The sequence below is a fragment of the Cupressus sempervirens genome, chromosome 9, assembly GCF_028749045.1.
Source record: "Cupressus sempervirens isolate cs-2001-9-10 chromosome 9, ASM2874904v1, whole genome shotgun sequence".
Lineage (NCBI taxonomy): Eukaryota > Viridiplantae > Streptophyta > Pinopsida > Cupressales > Cupressaceae > Cupressus > Cupressus sempervirens.
The window spans coordinates 350,589,658-350,610,811 of record NC_143126.1 but is presented as its reverse complement, the minus strand read 5'-3'; the positions used below and the strand labels follow the sequence as shown (position 1 = coordinate 350,610,811).

General features: G+C 40.7%; 1 protein-coding gene across 4 annotated transcripts in view; it reads left to right on the top strand.

Annotated features, from left to right (window-relative positions):
* Positions 1-20,153, top strand: part of LOC149538753 (Transducin/WD40 repeat-like superfamily protein) — a 222,677-nt gene extending 202,524 nt beyond the window's left edge. Inside the window, exons 13-14 of one of the 4 annotated variants that reach the window (XM_089800076.1) lie at positions 19,052-19,108; positions 19,208-20,153. In XM_089800076.1, the coding sequence (XP_089656202.1) occupies positions 19,052-19,108; positions 19,208-19,363 (213 nt within the window). In that variant the 3' untranslated portion in view covers positions 19,364-20,153. Of the gene's footprint in view, positions 1-16,554; positions 16,691-19,051; positions 19,109-19,207 lie in introns of those variants that run through there. The other 3 variants (XR_016356100.1, XM_089800077.1, XM_089800078.1) reach the window with 3 other exon arrangements.
* Positions 20,154-21,154: the final 1,001 nt, after the last annotated feature.

Sequence of the window (21,154 nt, the reverse complement as noted above, 5' to 3'; positions counted from 1 at the left end):
TATATATATATATATATATATATATATATAATCACAAATAACTTTATATAAATTCTGAATAAAATAATTTAATAATGATATCTGCTTAACAGCAGAATGAGAAACATTCTTATCTACCTTCACTGGTGTTATATTTATTTCACAACTTAATAATATTCATGCCCGATAAAGTGATGCTTGTCAAAGTCTTAAATATGTGACTACTGATTGATGACTTTTATTAAGGATATTGTTAAGGCCACAGAGGGCCATGTGGCATAAGCCATGGTGGGAGTCATGACCTTCCGTGGACTTAGCTCTTTGCCATAATATATTATCGCAATCGGTGGCTGCTGTTTAGGAAATATATCAATAACAAAGGCAATATAAATCTATTCAGCAGACATTCGATTCAGTAATTAAGGATCTTCAAGGGATTCTAGATCAACAATTCAGGGTTTTCTACACGTCATACTGTTTCTATATATATAGTCTTTTAAATCCAATTGTATCAGACTTTTTATTAATCCTTGGAAATGAAATCTAAGAATATGTTCAGACTTTGTTATATATCAATGTCTCTGATATTTGTCAATATCAGAGACATTGATATATAACAAAGTCTGAACATATTCTTAGATTTCATTTCCAAGGATTAATAAAAAGTCTGATACAATTGGATTTAAAAGACTATCAAAGTTCTCTCTATAACTGATCCACATTTGCTAACAAGAAGAGGTTGTTACTGTGAGAATTCAACCAAGTGTATATACTTTTGATACACATCCAGTCAATTAGATAACGAAAATAGAATTCAACACCATACACACGAGCTTTGAAGTACTCCAAACATAAGATATTTATTTTATCACTAGATTAGAGATTATAATTGCAAACAAAGATAGTGCTCCATGTGCCAGATCTGAAGTGAAGTAGGGTAGGACTGACACTGACCGAATTTGCATAGACCAAGTAGGGAAGGTCTTACATTTTTGAATCGGCGAGCAAAGCAGAATTCCACAAGATTCACAAATACAAAATAAATCAAGTCGCATACCAAAAAATCCTACCCGTCGATCTTAAATACCCTGTTAGAAGAAAACTCCAAAGGTGCACAACAAGTGCCGACATGACAACAAACACCTACGACCAAAAAATAAAGATGGGCCCAAGATATGCATAAATGAACCATGATCTCCAAATACAAATGTTATTATTTTATTTTATTTAATGATGGGTTTTTATAGTCCTCCCATCCCACAAATTGCTTGCCCTCAAGAAATTGCAAACTCGATTTTGGGGAACCTCTTATGATCAACTTCTTTAGTTTGGAATCAGGCACCAAGTAGATCTTATCGTCGTAGTAAATGATGTCATCAATTACTTTGTATCTAGCATCCTTTATATAGTCATCCATCAACTAACATGCAAAACTATTTTTGGAGTACTCGACCAAAAAATGGGCCTGCCAATCATTCAAGGTTTGAAGGAATTAAGGGTAGATGCCTAGGGTAAAATGTTGACTATTACATTTTTACTTGCCTCTACAATGTTAAAGTTACATTCTTGGGTCATGTTTTGTTTAAAAGTTGACTACATTTTCTTGAATGTGACTTCCCCTGATCCTCTATTTGACATCCCTCTTGGCAACAATTTTCCATCTGTCTTAAATGAAAAGTCCATCCTCTTGGAACTTTGGGTATACTAATCAAGGGTCTCCATCCACTGGATGCCCAATATGATATCTGTTTAAAGAAAATAATACATACAGACAATAGATGAGAACAACAGATAAGAATAGTAGAACTTATTATATTCGCATACGCCAAGATAGTACATTATGCTTCTGATGCTATGATGATTACAATGATTCCGAAGGGGGATATAAATACTTTCCAAGGAACCTTCTCGAAGGTATCCGTCGGCCACATACAACATGTCGGCTACAATAGTAGAACCTTCTTGATACACACATCCTGATACACACCCTATCAGTCTGACGACATACATCCTGACACACACCCCATCCTGATATTGACGGCATGTATCCTAATACACTAACGGGATACATCCTGATACAGTATTTACTGACGACAGCATCCCCCCCAAAAAGAAAAGTTGTCTCTCGACGACGACACAACAAAAACCCAACAACTAACTATATTATTCATAAAACAACAAAAACAACATGGACTTATACATCATGAACCTGAAGGCTATGTCTCCGACTGCGAAGACCGGTTGCATCAAAGCTGATACACCTGATCTTTACGGACTTGCAAATCAGCTCTAATCTGAGAGTTCTCCTCCACCATTTCCTTCAGCATCAAAGCAACCTCCTAGCACTTAGCTTCCTTTTGATCATGAGCCTACTTTGCTAAGTCCTTCTCCTGAAGTGCTGCTACCAACCACTGCTTTGTTCTGCTAGTTGCTGCTCCATTGTGGCTAACTGCTGTTCTGCCTGTTGCTTCCCTAGTGTACTCTCCTCGAGCTATGCTAACAAGGCTGTCCGCTCTGCTTCTCACGCAATTTGCTAGGTGGTAAGTCGGTCGGCCATCTCCTCTCGAGCCTTCTCCGCCGTCTCTCGAGCTTTCTGCACAGTCGTTGCCCTTCTTCTCGCTCTGTCAGCACCAACTCTGCTATGGACTTACTCTGCTTTGCGATGACAGCCAGGCGAGAATGGATATCCTTGTCCTCCTCTGCTACTGGTAGTGGGTCTGACACCTGCGTTCGTCCATCCACTTTCCTTGTTACCGCTGCACTCTGATCCTCCACCCCTGGTGATGCCGGTATCTCAACTACTTCACTGTTTGACCAATTGGCCTCCAAGTGCGTGTGCTTTCTCATGGGAGACTGAATGGAGGGACTTCTGGTGACAAGGGCAAGTAGCTGTCGCCTCAAGTACTCACTCGCCTGACTCGCTAAACTTGTCGGTACTACTATTGGCGCCTCTAGTTCTGCTTCCGGAATACTGGAATGAGCACCCAGATCCTCATCCAATAGAGTCTCTTCTATGGTGACTATTGCATCTGACTCAATCACCTCTAGACGAACCTGCTCCTGTGCACCTCCGTGACTGACTCCTCCCTCTGCTACTGGCTCCGCTACAGGAAGTGGCTGAGGCAAACTCTTTGCTAGAGGTATGGGAGTCGGTTCCTAAACCGTTGGCTGAGGTTGCAATCCCGCTAGCTGCGTACCCATAGTTGTGGCCACTGGTGATGCTGTCCATTGGCTCACTCTAGGTTGGATAGGCACTGAATGTGAGACTGATCCTGCCACTACTGCTGCCCGTGATCTAGAATGTAGAGTGACCGGGATCATCACCACTGGACGCTAAAACTGTTCGAATCCTGGGATGTAGACATCCGCCATGGTGTGTATGTGTGGTGTTGGACCTGCCTGAACTGAAGTAGTAGTAGTTACTCATGCAGCCGTCAACTGACGTGGAAAGCGGAGTGGGACTGCTGAAACTACTCAGCCTTCCTCATCATCTTCCTCATCCTGCTCCACCTCCATATCCTCAAAGTCATCCTCTTCGCAAGATGTGTCCTGGCGGCAATTATCTGTGTTGCCTAATTCCTCCATCTCTTGCCGTGACCTCTTCTGGCCCACGCCCTTCTGTCCTTTAGGTGAATCCAAATGCTTCCATTGCATTATCGGAGGCTCGCTAGGTACCGCCGGACTTAGCTTAATTTCTAGTTGCTCGTGGGGTATCATTCTTGCCGTGGCTTCCAGAAAGAGTCCGATGGCATAGTGTGGCATATAGAATGTTTTGTGTTGCAGGGTCATAAACTCATCCATGCGCGTGGCTAATAGAGAAGCCCAATCGTACACCTTCCCGTTCATGATCCCATTCATCATACTAACCAATAGAAAGGAAATGTCGGACTCCCTGCTGGATCCTGTAAGCCTGCTTTTTACCACATCCATCAGACACTTCCAATGGCCCTCTCGAATATTAGACTTCCGTAGCCCTCTTCCCTTCGAAGTGTCCATAAGGGTATCCACTTGCTGTTGTACCTCGTCATTACACACCATCCGTATCAGCTGCAACTTCGTCTCCTTTCTCATCTTTTTGGGCTTACCATCAATCTTGGCTCCTTGTGCCACTCTTGGTATACCAAATACTCGTAAAATCGGCTAGCCGAAATGATACCACTGTATACCCCAGATACGGAATTGAGCACTTCCGAGAATGCCTATCATAAGCCTCAATCATAGGCCGCAAGACGCCCTCAAAATCTCGGATACAAAAAAGTGGCATCCAGATAGCCCACTCCACCTGCGCCTTTCTAATGCTTGCCTTAACCAGGTGAGTATCCAGATGTTCATCCCACCATTTCCAGCAGTCCCATCCATTCAATCCTTCAAAAACTACACTCCGTGGCATTGTTTGCACATTCGGATTCTGCACTTTTGCCCTGTGCTTGCCCTTATCCTTCCCTCGTGGCCGTGCTCGAGAGGGTCCTGCCTGCACATCTTGGTTCATGGTCAAATCTTGCTCCAATTGCTTCCTCCAAGCCCTCTTACCAGCTAATTGCATACTATGCCTTTTGCTGGAAAGAAAGCCGTTAGGTCAGTTACTTGTCTGTACGGCTTGCGAAAATTCCCTCCTTAACTTGTATGGACGTTGGCCCTTTTAGTCTCAAGAATGGATATCATGGACAAAGATTGAATTCATTAGGTAGAATTTCATACGGCTGCTCTTGCAGAATGAAAAAGAATCCGGAATGCCTAACTCCTCCCATGTTTTTACTCACACTGCTAATTTTTGCACAACAGTTCACCTGCACAGTTGCCAATACTTTTTGAATTGCCGAATGATGACTTGAGAGGGCTTCCTCAATGCACAGATACCATTGCTTCCTTAGACGTTATCAACTAATGTTTGCAGTCCACAAAATAAAGGCCGTACTGGTTCCTTGTAGTGCCTACAACTTGTCAGTCAAGATGGATGCTTGATGCCGTACGTGCCCTCTTATTATTTCCTGAGACCATACGGTGATCATCTTTCCAGCGTGTGGTGCCCATATCTCCCAGCCGTACAGGTTCAGTGTGTTTTGAGTGCCCAGACGAATGCGTAATGCCTCCAGAATTGGTTTAAAAAGCGACGTCCGGCAGATGCCCTTAGCTTGGAATATGATCTGATTGCACCCTTGGAAGCCCTTCTAAGAAGTACCCCTTACAATACTGCTCGGTTTCCAGTATTCTTGTCAATCTCTGATCTGTACTGGCCAGGACCCCCTTCGCATTATGTTTTTCACCGGCAACACTCCACTCTCCTTGACTATGCATCCAAACCCATAGGTTGCGTTTTCTAATCTCTATAGCATCTTATAAACTGCCAGAGGGAAGCCGTACGGCTCACTCCAGAATGAATGCCTAACGCCTTTATGTGCCTAGATGCCACTTTGGATTACCATACGGTGATATATCCTTGAATGCCGTACGGGATTACAATGCTGAGTGCTGACGTTCGTACGGTGATTACTTGCCTAAAATAAGATGGAACCATTTGATGATGTAAGCTGGGGGCACCGTATGGTAGTATAAGGTTGGATATCATATGGTGATTGGGTAATCAGTCGTACGAATGTGCAACAGTAAACTTCTAGCGACCAATGCCGCCGTATGGTAATTAGCTTAATCACTCAACACCAAACCGTATGGTGGGAAATGCCATCAAGAGGGATCTGTATGGCGATTTTCTTGAGAACACTGTATGGTGATTACTTCCTTTCCCAATGCCGTACGATCACTTGACCATACAGTGCATTTTTCAATTTTTTTACAGTATTACTGCTCCGTCATAGTCTTGGATGGTGACGGCTTACCGGGCGTGTGATAAATTTTTAGCTTGCACCCGTTCACTATGTTCGGAACTTCTTGTCCATCCAACGTCCATAACTTGATCGCTCCATTGTCGCCTACCTCCCGGATCTGGTATGGCTTGACCCACTTAACTTTGAACTTGCCTAGTTTGATCTCATTCTGGCCGTTGTACTTCAACACCCACTGTCCAGGTTGAAACCTGTTCAGTTTCAAGTGCTTATCGTGCCATGCCTTTCGCTTGTTTTGCATTACCTCAGTTGCCCATTGCGCCAATAATCGCTTCTCTTCCAACCTATTTAATTTGTACAGCCGCTCCCTTAAACTTTCCATGTCGCCTAACTTGTTTTCTAGTGCAATCCTCAGGCTCGGAATGATGAATTCAGTTGGTACTACGGCCTCCTGTCCGAACATTAGTTGAAACGGTGTGTCCTGTTGTGACTTTATACGACGTGCAGTAAGCCCAAAGGGTGGAGGGTAATTTGTCCTCCCAATCCTCGCCTTCGACCGCGCAGGATTTGTAGATAATCAATACCAGTATTTTATTAGTAGCCTCGGCCTGTCCATTTGCTCTTGGGTAGTACGGGCTTGATAATGAATGGTAAATTTTGAACTCCGTGGTGAGCAGGCGGATAACATGGTTTACAAAATGTCCTCCCCTATCACTCATTAGCTGCAATGGAATCCCATACCTAGTAATAATGTGCTCATAAATAAACTTTGTTGTGCTTACCGCCGAGTTATTTGGTAGTGCGTGTGCCTCCACCCACTTGGTCACGTACTTCGTCGCTACGATGATGTATCGTCACTTTTTGGTTCTGCTCGCCTTCAGGGGTCCGATGAAGTCCAATCCCCATAGTTCAAAAAGTTCCTGAGCATGAGAGGGATTCAGAGGCATGAAGTCTCTCTTCAAAGGTTTCTCGGCTTGTTGACATGTATTGCATGCAACGATCCACTCCTTGGCGTCGTTGTGTACCATCAGCCACCATAGTCTTGCCAGAAGTATCTTTCGTGCGGTCATGTCTGGCCCCATGTGTCCTCTTGCTGGTCCTTCATGTGCTTCCTTTAGTACTCTTGGGATCTCTTCCTCTAGGACACATCGCCTTAGGATTTGATCGGATCCCATTTTATATAACAACCCATTAATCAGTTGAAACATTCGGCTTCGTAACACCAACTTCCATCTTTCATTCGGTGGCATGCTACTTGGAAACTGTCCCATCAACAGGTACTCTCCAATGCTCGTATACCACTTTGGCAGTATAGCAATCTAGAACAGCTGTGTGTCAGGAAAGTCATCATTTACATCGTCTGCCGGCTCTCTTGTTTTGAGGTGTGGCAAATGATTTGCACTTACATGTTTCTTCCCCGTCAGTACGGTGATCTTGAAGGTAAACTCCTGCAACAAAAGTAACCAGTGACTGATCCTTCCTTGAATGACAGGTTTGTTGATCATATACAGTAGAGCCTGATGGTCGACATAGAAGATGAATGGTGTCGCCAGCAAGTAATGACGAAATTTCTGTACAGTGTAGACCATCCCCAAAGCTTCCCATTCGGGCGTACTGTAATTCTATTCGGCTTTTGATAGCAATCGACTGGCAAAGTAGATCGGGTGATCTAGCCCGTGGGTTCCTGTCTGTGCCAGGGTTGCTCCAATTGCATAGCTGGACGCGTCGACTTGTACATGAAACTCTTTGCTCCAATCCGGATAGGCCAAGATGGATGCCGTAGCCAATCGTACTTTGAGCCTTTCAAATGCTTCATCTTGTTCCTTTTCCCAAAGGAACGATTCTCCCTTGCATGTTAACCTGTCCAGCGGGTATGCTACCTTAGCAAAATTTTTTATGAAGTGTCTATAATAGCCTATATCTCTGAGGAAAGACTTTACCTCTGTTACATTGGTGTACGGCTGCATCTCCAATATGACTCTTACCTATTCGGATTTGTCTTCCATATCTTCTTACAGACGATGTGCCCGAGCAACCGTCCCTGTGGAACCATAAACTTGCACTTCTTCGGGTTCAGGGCTAGGTGTGCGCGTTAGCATCTCTCCATACATTTGCCTAGTGCTGCTAAATGTTTGTCCTTGGCACTAAATACTGACCAATCATCTAGAAACACTTTGAAGTTTTTGACGAACATCTTCTCAAAGATGTGCAGTATGATTCGCTGGAATGTAGCAGGCGCATTGCATAGACCGAATGGCATCCGATTATATGCATATACTCCATCTTCTACGACAAATCTCATCTTCAATTTGTCCTCCTCTGTGATCGAAATATGATTGTATCCACAAAAGCCATCCATGAAGGAGTAGATCTTGTGTCCTGCTACCTCCTCCAAGATGTTGTCCATGAATGGAATCAGAAACGGATCCTTGATGGTGATTGCATTTAGGCATTTGAAATTGACGCATATCCGGATCTGGGTGGTGTCCTCCTTTGGTGAAATTACTATAGGTGACACCCACTCACTGGTCTGCACCTTGAAGATAATGCCGGCCTCCAACATGCGGTTGATTTCCTTCGTAACTCGAACCGCATAGTTTTTGTTCATCCTATAGGGTTGCTTCCATACAGGTATTGCTCTTTCAATCAATGGGATGCGGTGCACACACAACTCCGAGGGTACTCCTTTCAGGTCCTTGTATGTCCATGCAAACACATCTTTATACTCCAAAAATATCTTGAATGCCACTACCTTCAGTACTGGGTCCCAGTTGTCTCCCACTAGTATGTTTTGTGGTTCGGCTTCGTCTCCCAGATTCATGGTATGTAGCGTGGCTTCATTATATTTGATGGGTTCACCTTCAGTGAACTTATGAGTGGGTGTCACATCCAATGGCACATCTCCTTCCTTTATCTCAGTGAATTTCCTCGGAAATTCTTTTGCGTTTCGTCCTTCTTCAATTGTCAAGATGTTGCAGCTCTGGAACAGCTTGTAGTCCTCCATTTGCCAATGGTAGAGACCACTCACCGAATCCAAGTCGCCGTCTGTTGATTCCCCTTTTTGTGGTTCGGCTTCGTCTCCCAGATTCATGGTATGTAGCGTGGCTTCATTATATTTGATGGGTTCACCTTCAGTGAACTTATGAGCGGGTGTCACATCCAATGGCACATCTCCTTCCTTTATCTCGGTGAATTTCCTTGGAAATTCTTCTGCGTTTCGTCCTTCCTCAATTGTCAAGACGTTGCAGCTCTGGAACAGCTTGTAGTCCTCCATTTGCCAGTGGTAGAGACCGCTCACCGAATCCAAGTCATCATCTGTTGATGTCTGACTCCATCCTCTTCACCTTCGGAGTCTGATGACAGAGCTTCTTCCCCGATCATTTGAGTGTGCAGATCAATGACGTATTTCCACCCTTTGCTTTCAAGTGATAAAGTATTCTTCTTCCAATCGTGTTTTCACCTTGGCTTGTATCAGCCACCCTCGACCTAGAATAACATCATATCCTCTTCGCTTCAGTGGAATCACGACAAAGTTGAGCAGGAACGGCTGCGTTCTGATAGTGACTGGTTGCGCCATCAGGACTCCCAATGGTTTGATTCCATGTTGATCGGCCATTAGTAGCTGAAATGTAGGTGGCCACAATGTTGGCTGTCCCAACCTTCTCCAAGTATCTTCTGGTAGCACATTGACACCGGACCCTCCGTCCACAATCGTGTCTGTCAATATAGTCTCGAGAATGCCCATTTTGACAACTGCCAGATGGCGTCTGGATGAAAGGGCTAACAGCATTGGATCTTCCTTACTTGCGCCACCTTCCTTCTCCCTTTCTTGCTCTGTTGATTGCTTCGCAATTGGAGCTATATTCATGAGTGTCGTACAGAGTTGAGGCATAGTGAGTATTAGATCATTTATCCTGACGGGTACCTCAGTTTGTAATATTTGCCCTACGATGTTCTGTTCTGCGCAATTCCGTGCAGAGGTACCAGTCGTGTCCTTTAGGTGTGTCGTTTCTGCCTGCGTTGCTCTCTGGATCTCTGCCGGTGCTTCCTCCAGTCTCTTCTTTTCCTCTGTCGGATCGGGGTATAGCTTCGCCTGGTTCCGAGTGATGGCCAAAACCTCTTTTTAGTTCATCCTGACGATGATTAAGTTGACTCTCGACTTAGGGCACTTAGTATCTTCATGATCGCCAGGTCCGCACCATCGGCATAACAATTTCGGTGTGTTCACCGTTGTGCACTCTCGGGCAAAATGGCCCCACAAATTGCATGCACAACATTGAACTATCGACCAACCATTCGCATCATACTGAATTCGACTCCTCTCGCCATTATTATTGTTGCTGCTGCTGTTGTTGTTGTTGTTTTGACTGCGTCAGTTATTTTTGTATCCTGTCGATGTGGCACCCTTCGTACTGGTGTTCTCGCTTCCTCCTGATGCGGACGCCCCTTGTGTCAGGAACACTTGCTATGGTGCTCTTGTTTTCAGGTTGAAAGTGCATTCCTTTATCAAATGTCCCATAATCTGGCAAATTTCACAAAATTGATCTTTAGGGCAGGATCTCTTCGTATGGCCTTCTTTCTTGCACTCTATGCACCATAGCTCATTGCCCTTAGTCTCTTTGTGCATGTTCTTGAACTCCATCATTCAAATCATGTCCTTTTGGAGGGCGTGGACCTTTTTACTAGTGCCTTCATCGTCGCTTCTTTCTTCTCCTAAAGGCATGTCATCATCTGAATCAGATGAACTATTCTTCTTTTTCTTTTTGGTCTTCTGTTCACTTTCTATGTTCATTGCCTGGTTGTACGCTTTAGTGTATGTTGATGGCAGCACGATTTTCATCTTCTTTCGCAGCTTCGGTTGGAGGCCTTCAATGAACCATCTTTTTTGTAACCCATCAACCGGCTTATTCTCCATCTTATTGATCAAGTCCTTCAACTTCCTCGCGAAGACTCGGACTGTTCCATTCTTCCCCTGCGTAGTATTGAATATCTCTGCTACAATTTCATTATCGTTGCGCAAGAGTTGAAATTTTGCGATAAACTCCTTTTTAATGTTATCCCAATTGTTTAACTTTTGTGGATTGGTATCAGTAAACCAATTAATTGCCACCGCCCGTAGGGTTGTCAGAAATTGCCTCATCCATTCATTTGTATCCGTTATGCCATTGGCCCTCCAAATCGTTTCATAGGTTTTACAATGTCGGATGGGATCAACTGCTCCATCACCATCAAATTTAGGCAACTTCTCCTTTGATCCCGCCATCCCGACACCGACGCTTGGTATCCTGACAGCTGTGCTGTTTGGTGAAGAAGGGTCTCCGTTAAGTGAATCTGTCCCTTCTGGAAGTGTATCGTGGACGAAGAGGTCACTCCACACTCTTGCTCCCTCGGCACTTTGAGCCGTGCGAGTCGATTCTCTTCCATCTAGATTCTCTTCCCTTGGCGAATACAAATTCAAAAACTCCTCCCTTGCTTCTTCTACCAATTCCACCCGCTGTCGAGTCTCTTCCAACAATTCCTCCGCGCTTCTGTGTTCGTCGGCAATCTTCTGGAACCTCCTGCGTTCGGCTTGCTGTGCCAAAATTAGATTTCCTTGTGCTATGTCTATTTCATCCTTTTCCTTCAGCTTGTTCTTATTCTTGTTAAGCTGATTCGACATTACTCTTCATTCGCCTACCTTTCCAGGTCCATTGGGCAACAATGCCAAATGTTTACCGTACTGGGTAAAGAAAATAATACATACAAACAATAGATGAGAACAACAGATAAGAATAGCGGAACTCCTTATTATATTCGCATATGCCAAGATAATACATTATGCTTTTGATGCTATGATGATTACAACGATCCCGAAGGGGGATATAAATACTATCCAAGGAAACTTCCCGAAGGTATCCGTCGGCCACATACAACATGTTGGCTACAATAGTAGAACCTTCCGGATACACACATCCCGATACACACCCTGTCGGCCTGACGACATACATCCTGACACACACCCCATCCTGATACTGACGGCATGTATCCTGATACACTAATGGGATACATCCTGATACAGTATTTACTGACGACAATATCCTTGTCAACCATATCTATGACAAAGAAATCATTTGTTAGGGTATAGTTTCCCATGGTAATGTTGAGTCAGGGAATCACATAGAGTGTAGGGTAATAAAGTTCCCCTTGCCACCTTAACCTCAAATACTCCATTCTCAAATGCGTGCGAAGCCTTATTAGTGCCCAATGATGAATTGATGAAATTGAACATGGCGCCACTATCAATCATGACTTGTACTCTTTCCGTGAAGTGTGCCATGAACCCTAAAGATACTCCTTCCAAAAGTCACAATGACAGTAGCAATGGAACCTCCTTTTTGCACAAGTGTGGCGATTTTCATTGCCTCGGTGGTTTCTTCACCTTGAACCTTAGAGACTGAACTTTTCTGTTCATTATCACATAACTCCTCAATGTAGTGAAGCTTTCCCTTGCCAAGACAATGGTAGCTAGGATCCCAAGTTCCTTTCAAGTGAAGCAAAGTTTGTTCCTTTGAAGCTCCTGCCGCAAGTCCTCATCCGTCAGAAGCTTTTTCTGAGTCATCTCCCTGTCTTTGTCCTCATTAGGTAGAGATGGTGGAGAGGGTGCATAATTCTTGGAGGAAGATGATGTAGCCATGTTGTACACCTTTTATATAGCCTCATTGAGACTGCCAGGATTGAAACCTTTGACCCAACCTCTAAAGGGTTCCCTAGTCCATTCATAAATAACACTATTTGCCATCTCTTTGAGATGCCCGTGACCGGCACGAATAGTCTCCGGAATTCAGTGATGTAGTTGTCGACTGAGCTAGTTTGTTTGAACTGTGCTAGTTCTTTGAAGTTCAGTTCGAGATCCTTCTCGTCAAAGCGTCTATGAGTCTTTCCATAAATTGAACATAAGAGGTTATGTGATCACGACCGAGAGCAACCAAGCCATGATGCCACCATTCGTGTGCAACTCCTAGATGGAGCGCAACAAATTTAAGTGCTTCTTCAAGCATCAGATTGAGCTGGAAATGTGTCTTCCTTCAACACCTAGGCATGTGCTTAGATTGATCTGGATCCATCGAATGGTGATAAATTCATTTTGTCGATTCTCCTCTTGAGGTCATCATTAAAATAACCATGATTTCTCCTGCCTGAGTATCTCATTCTTAGATCAGCATAATCTTTGTAGGATAAATTGCCTTCCAAATTTGTGTTCCTCCAATCTTCTCAAAGTTTTTCTTCCATTCCCTAGGAGGTGGGCTCTCATTCTTTTTGTGGTGCTTCCATCCTTGGAAGGAGAATTGGTATTGAAGGTCAAGAGCAAGAGGTTTGAGGGTTCATCCTTCCTATAACAAAGTTGTTGCTGTGCCTATTTCGTTTTCTGATTGCTTTTCCCTCAACCAATTTTTATATTGTTTCATGCATAAGCCTTTGGGTTTCGTTGATTTGGACTTGGTTTCTGGTCAGCTCTCTTAGAAGATTCATGACTTCTGTCGTGGGATCTTTTTGATCCCCCATTCTACCAATGGAGAGATCCCGCCTTCTTCTCTAGGTATAAACTTGCATTCACTTCCACAGGCTGGTAGAATCACTAGCTCTACTACCACTCTAATATTCCTAACCCCTGGCCGAATAGAATCTGCAGTCCGAATCAACTGCCAAATCGAAACTTGGTGTATGAAAAAATGTGAGAGAGAGTGGGCATACGGGTATGTGATGGCTTTACAATGGATTGAGGATGTATGATTTCAAGGGTGACAGTATGGGTTGCAATAGGTCATACAAGTCATGATCCTAACAATGATGAGATGGGTTGTATGGTTAACAAATAGCTGTCGAGGTCTGAGTTATGGGGTCGTACGGTGTCCACTACAAGCTGGCCATATGATGAAGGCAGCCAATACGGGTGGGGGAAAGGATACCATGCGGTGATGCAGTGGAGAAATATGAGGGTGAAAGGAAGGGAAGGTGATGTGGATCAGGTCGTACAAGCAAGGGAATGGCGGACTACTGTGATAGGAGTTAGCCGAGACTGTCAGTATAAGAATTCAACCAAGTGCATGATGGAAGTATTGTCATTGATGTTAAAGGATCTCCAGAGCATGAATGAAACTACAAGCATCATCAATGTCAAAGGTCTGTAAGAAGTATGGATACAAGGTAGATAAAAAGAAGATGAGTAAAACTAGGCTTGGCACTTTGAAAAGACTTTATAGCATTGACAAGTTGAGCATTTAAGATGAGAAATATCATTATGCAATCTATATTTGTTAAAGCCATCAGAGATAAAGCCAATATAAATATAATGGTCATCACATGTACCTACAGAGTTGATATAAATAATTGACTTAAGATATTAAAGCAGCAGTGTATTTGAAGACTTTCTTGAATACACAAATAGACTGTCACAAAAGAAAAATAAACTTCAACATGGTTGTTGACTTCATAGGCACTAAACATAATCATCAATGGAGAATGAACGAAGCAGATAATAGCCTATGGGCTTTACCTTGAGAAGAGTCATTGTGCTATCATATTCAGTGTTTAGAAGGAGCAAATTTGAAAGCCTCAAATTGCTACAGTGGAGATTACAGTCCAATCAAGAAACGAACATAAAGAAGAACAGTGACAGGCTGAATAGAGGACACTTACAATCACGATGGAAGGTAATTATCAATTGATAAAAGACACGATCGGGGATGAAGTCATTCTGGAGTTATTAGCGGGAGAAATAAACCAATAGACAAGCCATTTAAACCACCACCGTGGAGATATATTGCAATCGAGTGTGGATGCATCTCTATAATCATTTAACACCTATATCTGAAGATTGTCGACAGCAACAAATATATATAGACTATTCCAACAGGTCACTAGTGAAGTCTTAGACAAATCGATAATCGGGAGGCCCAATAAGAAGCAGAGACAACGACGTCCAGTTTAATAAATACTAACTAGATTTGTGATGTATAAACTAATGCCCGATAAACAAAGTACTGACAGAAGTCTTCAGCATCATCGGTTGGGATTCAAATAAAAATAAAAATAATTATTAAATCTCATTCTACGTTTGTCGACGACAAATAAAGAAAAAGAGTTTGCTTATAGTATGGAGGGAATCAACGTCCAGCAATGTGCAATATGGAGGACTGCCATCATGGTCAATATTTGGCATGATAAAATAATCGAAAGTCAATAAGCAGCTGCAATAAAACAAACTTTAAAGGTGGACAGAAGTATAGAAGACAAGTCAGATACCGTGTAAGCAAAATACTATATATTTAGGAAATTAATATGGATATCATTTGAAGAATAAGTATCGCACAAAGAGTTGTTTTTGAGCGCCCAGACAACGAGGTGAGTAGAAGCCATGGTGGAGTCTTGTTTAATGGCACACTTGTATGATACGAACCACAAAATAAACACAGATTACAGATTGATTCATGAGTAGTCAAGACGTAACTGGTCGATATGTCAAACACAGTGCGAACCACCAAACTATCGTCAAAAATAGCAGAACTATTTGAAGGCATTAAGGAATGTTTATGCCTTACATCTCCAGTAATATAATTTTCCATGTCACAAAAGAAAGTAACAAATATCGCACAAGAATGGAAAGAATCGGCAGCAGCTTTGAATTAGAGTTTGAAATGTCACGATGAACATTAGTGATTATCTAAAGTGACTTAAAAGAGTAGATAATTAAATATTAATTAAAAAGGAATGGGTGCGATTATAAACATCGTTTGAAAAGGAAGAGATATGACTTGACTTTGAAGAGTCATATTCTTTTACATTGTCAAATATAAATAAGAATTGATGTGAAGAGTGGGAGAATAGTGTATGTTAAAAAAAAATGGTGAAGTATTAAGCAGAGCAGAATATATAATATTGAAGTCAGAGTTAAGAAGATACCCAGTATTCTTTTACATTGTCAAATATAAATAAGAATTGATGTGAAGAGTGGGAGAATAGTGTACGTTAAAAAAAATTGGTGAAGTATTAAGCAGAGCAGAATATATAATATTAAAGTCAGAGTTAAGAAGATACCCAGTATATAAAGGAAGAATAAAATATCCATGTATATTCAGATTTTAATCTGATATATATATATAAATAAAGTATCAGATTAAAATTTGAAAGAGTGAAAGAGAATAAAGAATTTGTATGATCAGAATTTCATCTGATATATAAATATATTTCACACCATGTATATTCAGATTTTAATCTGATATATATATATATATATATTCTTGTGAGTATAGGCAAGATTGAGAAGTATAGAGTTATTGGCTGACTTCAAGAAATAAGATGTATAAATTTAATAGAAAGATGAGAAAATTGTGCAATAAAAGTATCCATCATCATTTGGGCAAGCAACATTATCAGGTTGGAACAGAAGTGTGTGTGCAGTGGGTTGGTGCTCATGATGATAGCAAAAGGAGTTGGAGCTTCTTGTAGGTTGGAGCTTGCAAAGCATAGGAGTTGGAGCTTCTAGTGAGTCGGTGCTCATAAACATTAAGGGTTGGAGCCTCTAGTAGGTTGTAGCCTACAAATACGTTGTAAAAGAACAAAGTTTATATAAAAGCATTTATTCTCGTGGTTTTCTCCCACATTGGGTTTCCACGTAAAATCTTGTGTCAATGTGTTCAAGTGCATAGTTGTTTATTTCAGTGTTTGAGTTATATTGAAGATATTATTTGGACAAAAGTTTAAAAAGACAAAAGTTGATAAGATACTAATTCGTCTGCTTGGGACTTGGTTCGGCCAGGGTTTGAACATAGGCAGGTTGCTTCCTTCAAGCTGAACCCAGGTTGAATCCGAGTCAAACGAGGGCAAACCCAGGGAAACCAAGTGCAAACCAGGGCAAACATTCTATAATTTAGTGCGGGAAACAATTATTACAGTATTTGAATGAGATCTTTAACATTACAAGACAAAATTTGGTGAAGCTTAGATATTTATTACATCAAATTAAACTAGCCCTCAAGATTTCTTTCAATTGTTTTTTATATCCAATTGCTGATAATGACTCTAGTTTGATTAATTGCAAGCTCTCTATAGTGAAAATTATAATTTAAACATTAAACAATATCTTCAATAGGTGAAAGGAGTTGTAAGCTAATGTTTTAACATTTTTCAATTATGATCTTACAAGCAAGCTCTTTATATGAAAATAAGAATGTTATTGGTGCTCCCATTTGCATTGTTATTGTTTGGGAATCAACTAATACCTTTAACGAAGAGGAAGAAGAAGATGAAGATTAGACTGTCCATTAGATGATAGTATATAGTTGCAATTGTTGAAAGTCAAAACAACGATAATTGAACTCAATATTATTATTTTGATGTTGATATGATGCTATGATTACAACTTTAGAGTGCTTTTGTTGTTTTTATAATACTATGTGACATTCTAATCTTAATTCATATTCTAATCTTAATTCATGTTCCTAGGCTGCATACATGTACTAGCGAATCCAAATGAATTGAAACCCCATTTCAATTTTTTTTGCCATATTGGCAAACCAGTTTTTTTAACCCAAACTAAAATCCAAAACCAAACCAACAACTTAGATTATCTTCAATTCCTTTCCAAGTTGGTGATTGATTCATTGCTTTCAGTTTTACTACTTTTATTTTCCAATAGTTGGAACTCTTTATTTCATGCCTTGTGACCATTCATTAAACGTATTTAAATTGTTGTCTTTCCATTATATTATATTATTAGTAATTTTTATATGCTAATTTATTACTATTTATCAGTAAATCCATTTTAAAAAGGGCAGATTACAACATGTGGTAGGCCTACACCGGAAAAAAAGTTACAGTTTTCTCAGAAACCAATATATTGGATAAAGCTGGTGGCTAACTGCTCATCCTTGCTCTCCCATTGAAAGGGGGAATTCCAACATGGTGACTGATATTTATGTGCAACGTTAACTAAGCGGTGTTTAGAGTCTTCGATATGGTTCTCTTATCATCAAGATTTACCAGAAGACTATTTAGACTCATTGAAATGATTCTCAAATTGTTATGAAGGTCGATGTTATTTAATCGTTTAACAGAACAAATGAAGATATGTAGCTGAAATTAATATCTTGTTATGCATATGTTCTGGACAACGAAGCAAAACATGCCTTTTCAACAACTTAAGACCAGAGATTTTTACTTCGCATGGTTAAGTTGTATGGGTCCAAATCAAGATGGTTATGTTGTATGGATCCGATTCAAGAAACTTACATCCCAGTAATGGAAAGAAAAGATGAAACAAGAAAATAATTTTCAAGAAATATAAAGACATGTTTATAAATTTTAATCTGAAGTTTTCCAGAGGATCAAATTCCGGATATCATGTTTCTCTGCTGGCGTTGGCAAGAGTAAGAGATGCTCCTGTCTATGGGACTTGTTTTCTATGCCTCAGGCTCAACTTCATAGGTTTCATATTCCGTGCATGCTCTCTCTACTGGTTGTATATGACAGATAAATGATATTCAATTTTTGCAATTGTAGCCAAGGGATATAAGTGCATCAATTTTTTTTTTGTAAATCATTAGTTGAGAATTTGTGCCTTAATGTTTTCCTCTTTCATTTCATTTATTGTGTTACACTGCTGTTGGCATGCTTGTGTTATGATCCTGGTGGGCGGCCTTCACTAGCACCTCGGGGTTTTGGTGCAACGGTTCGTACCATGTGGTATGAAAGCCTCCACCCAGGTTCGAGTCTCAGAGCAGGTGGCAATGCCGGCATTGCAGTGTTCGTCCGGGTCTCATACGGCCAAGGGAGGGCCCACCGTATGGGCGCACATCCAGCCCAGAGTCTGGACTGCGGAATGTGGTGGGATGTTATGATTTTGGTGGGCGGCCTTCACTAGCACCTCGGGGTTTTGGTGCAATGGTTTGTACCAGCTTGTATATTGTGTATCAATATCCAAGTCTATTATTTTCAATCGTCTAGGTTGAACTACTAACGTCTCAATCTCTAGGATTTTTTGAGTTTGGCACGGAGTCCAAATATTTTTTACCTTTATGCACACGTGATATTTTACTTATAAAGTGGAGGTCTGTAATGTAATATTGTACCATTATTTTTATTGCATATCTGATATGCAAATGTTGTTATAGAATCTATTAATTGGCAACCATAACTTTTCTATTTGATTATCAAGCAGGTGATTATGCATGCTAGAGATTTTGTTTAGTTAGCAGGCATAGAATAATTGATATATACCGTGTCCCAATAATGGTTGCAAAATGTAATGGTGGCAGGCAGTTTTCAACCAGACGGAGGAGTTTATTTTGTCAGTTGATGAACCAAGCAACGAGGTATGAGGTTGATTCAATAGTCATTAATACCCAGCCAAGCATGTTGAGTTGTATGCGTGTGTTTGATAGTAATACAAATGAATGAATGTGTGCACGCAGGTGGTTGTCTGGGATGCTTTGTCAGGGGTGATGGTTGCACATTGGCTATCCAACCATAGTAGTGTACCTCGGTGGTTAGAGCATTCGCCGACTGAAGCAGCTTTTGTCTCCTGTGGAACGGATCACTCTGTGCGCTTTTGGAAAGAAGCCCAGTAAAAGACGGATTGTATTTTTCTATTTTGGGTGCTACTTCAGCTTCCTCCTTCAGCTTCAGAATTATCAAGATTCAAAACTAAATACTCTGGAAATCCCAAAAATCAAGCAGATCAAGAGAGGGAATGATTAGTCATTGTTAGCAGCTTTTCAGGCATTATAGTGGAAATTTAATGCCTTCTTCATAGAAAAGAGCAGTTTGTGCTTGGTGCATTCTAATTCGTTCGTATTTATGTGAGGAACAATATCAACCCTACGACGTCACCTAAGACTTTTGGTAGTCAAATTAATTACTACCAAAAATTATCTATTTGGAAGCAGAAATTGGTTACACAAATGAATAGAAATTGCATTCTCATTAACTATTTAAAAGAACAAGATGTATCTTTATAGCCTCTTGGATGGATAAGTAATGTCTAAGAGGAGTTGAATTAACTACAATGGAAAGGGACTAACCCAAAGTGGAGGCAGTGACGGCATCTAAGTTCATGCGCATATCAGCTTTCTAGAAATTGAGGATAGTTTCGCCAATTGAACTTAACACGAGAGATGCAGTAAAATATTACACCGACGAAAACATGGATACAGATGGTTCCTCCCTATTTCTTCTAAAGCATTTGCAATGGCATCGTAACACCAAAAGTGACATCCACATATTGTAAAAATAACTAATGTTGGGATTCGAACTAGTACTTAGCATGTACGAGAGGCCTTTGTACCGGTCTTGCGCCCCACTGACAAGGCCTTTCAATTGTACCTTGACTTGACTTATGCCGATGTCTTTTAGTGCTCCCTTGCAAGTTTAGATAGATAGATAGATAAAATTTTAACGTCCACGAGGCCAAAAATAGCCTATGGGACAGCAAGACAACTCAAGCAGACTTAAGTAGCGCTGTTCGCCTCTTGTGTAGACTAATGATGAGCCCCCCCAATTGCTCAATGTACTCCACTTAATTGTATACAAGCATATTTGCTCATGTCTTATCCACTTAATTGTATACAGAATTTCTAATTGCATGAATTCTTTCTCAAATTCAGGTTTTTCATCCACTTTCCACCCTCTCCTAAATCAAACAAAAGTTGACATGGCATACAAATTCTCTATTATCATAAAATTATATTCTCAATAATTTACTATTACAACATTATACTTAACATTTCTATGTTATTAAATTAAAAAAATCGTCATTTTTCCGTATGTAATAGGTTATATTATACATTAATATGTTATATCATATAGGTTGCTGAACAAAAATAACACATAAAATAATTGTTATGGTATGGTTCCTTAGGCTAGTTTTGCTCAAGAAATGATTTTCATGCTTTTAAAAAAATCTATATATTTTTTATAACTTTATGTTCCTTGCCTAATTACTATTTACATAAAATCATGTGCCTTCACACTCCGTTGTTTCTCTGTGCATACAATCATGCTCTTTCTCTTCATGAAAATTTTAGAATTGTTACATCTTCAAGGGACATTGGAAATATTAGAAATGAAGAGTTACATGTTCAACACATTGTTAATGTGTAGTAGTATGATAGTTTTCAATTGTTCGTATACTTGAAGAGAGTAGCGTCAGTTTAGTTCGAAATGTATGGCATAGATTGACAAAAAAGGTTTATTTATCAATATGGCAGTAACTAGTACCCACTTTTTATATATCATGCTTGTTGCTCATGCTATAAAGTACCTTGTTTGGATAGATTATTATGTTCTCCAATGAGCCTTGAATATGATCTTGACATATTTTCCCCTTATTAAATACATTCTAATCATTCAAGCCTCATCCC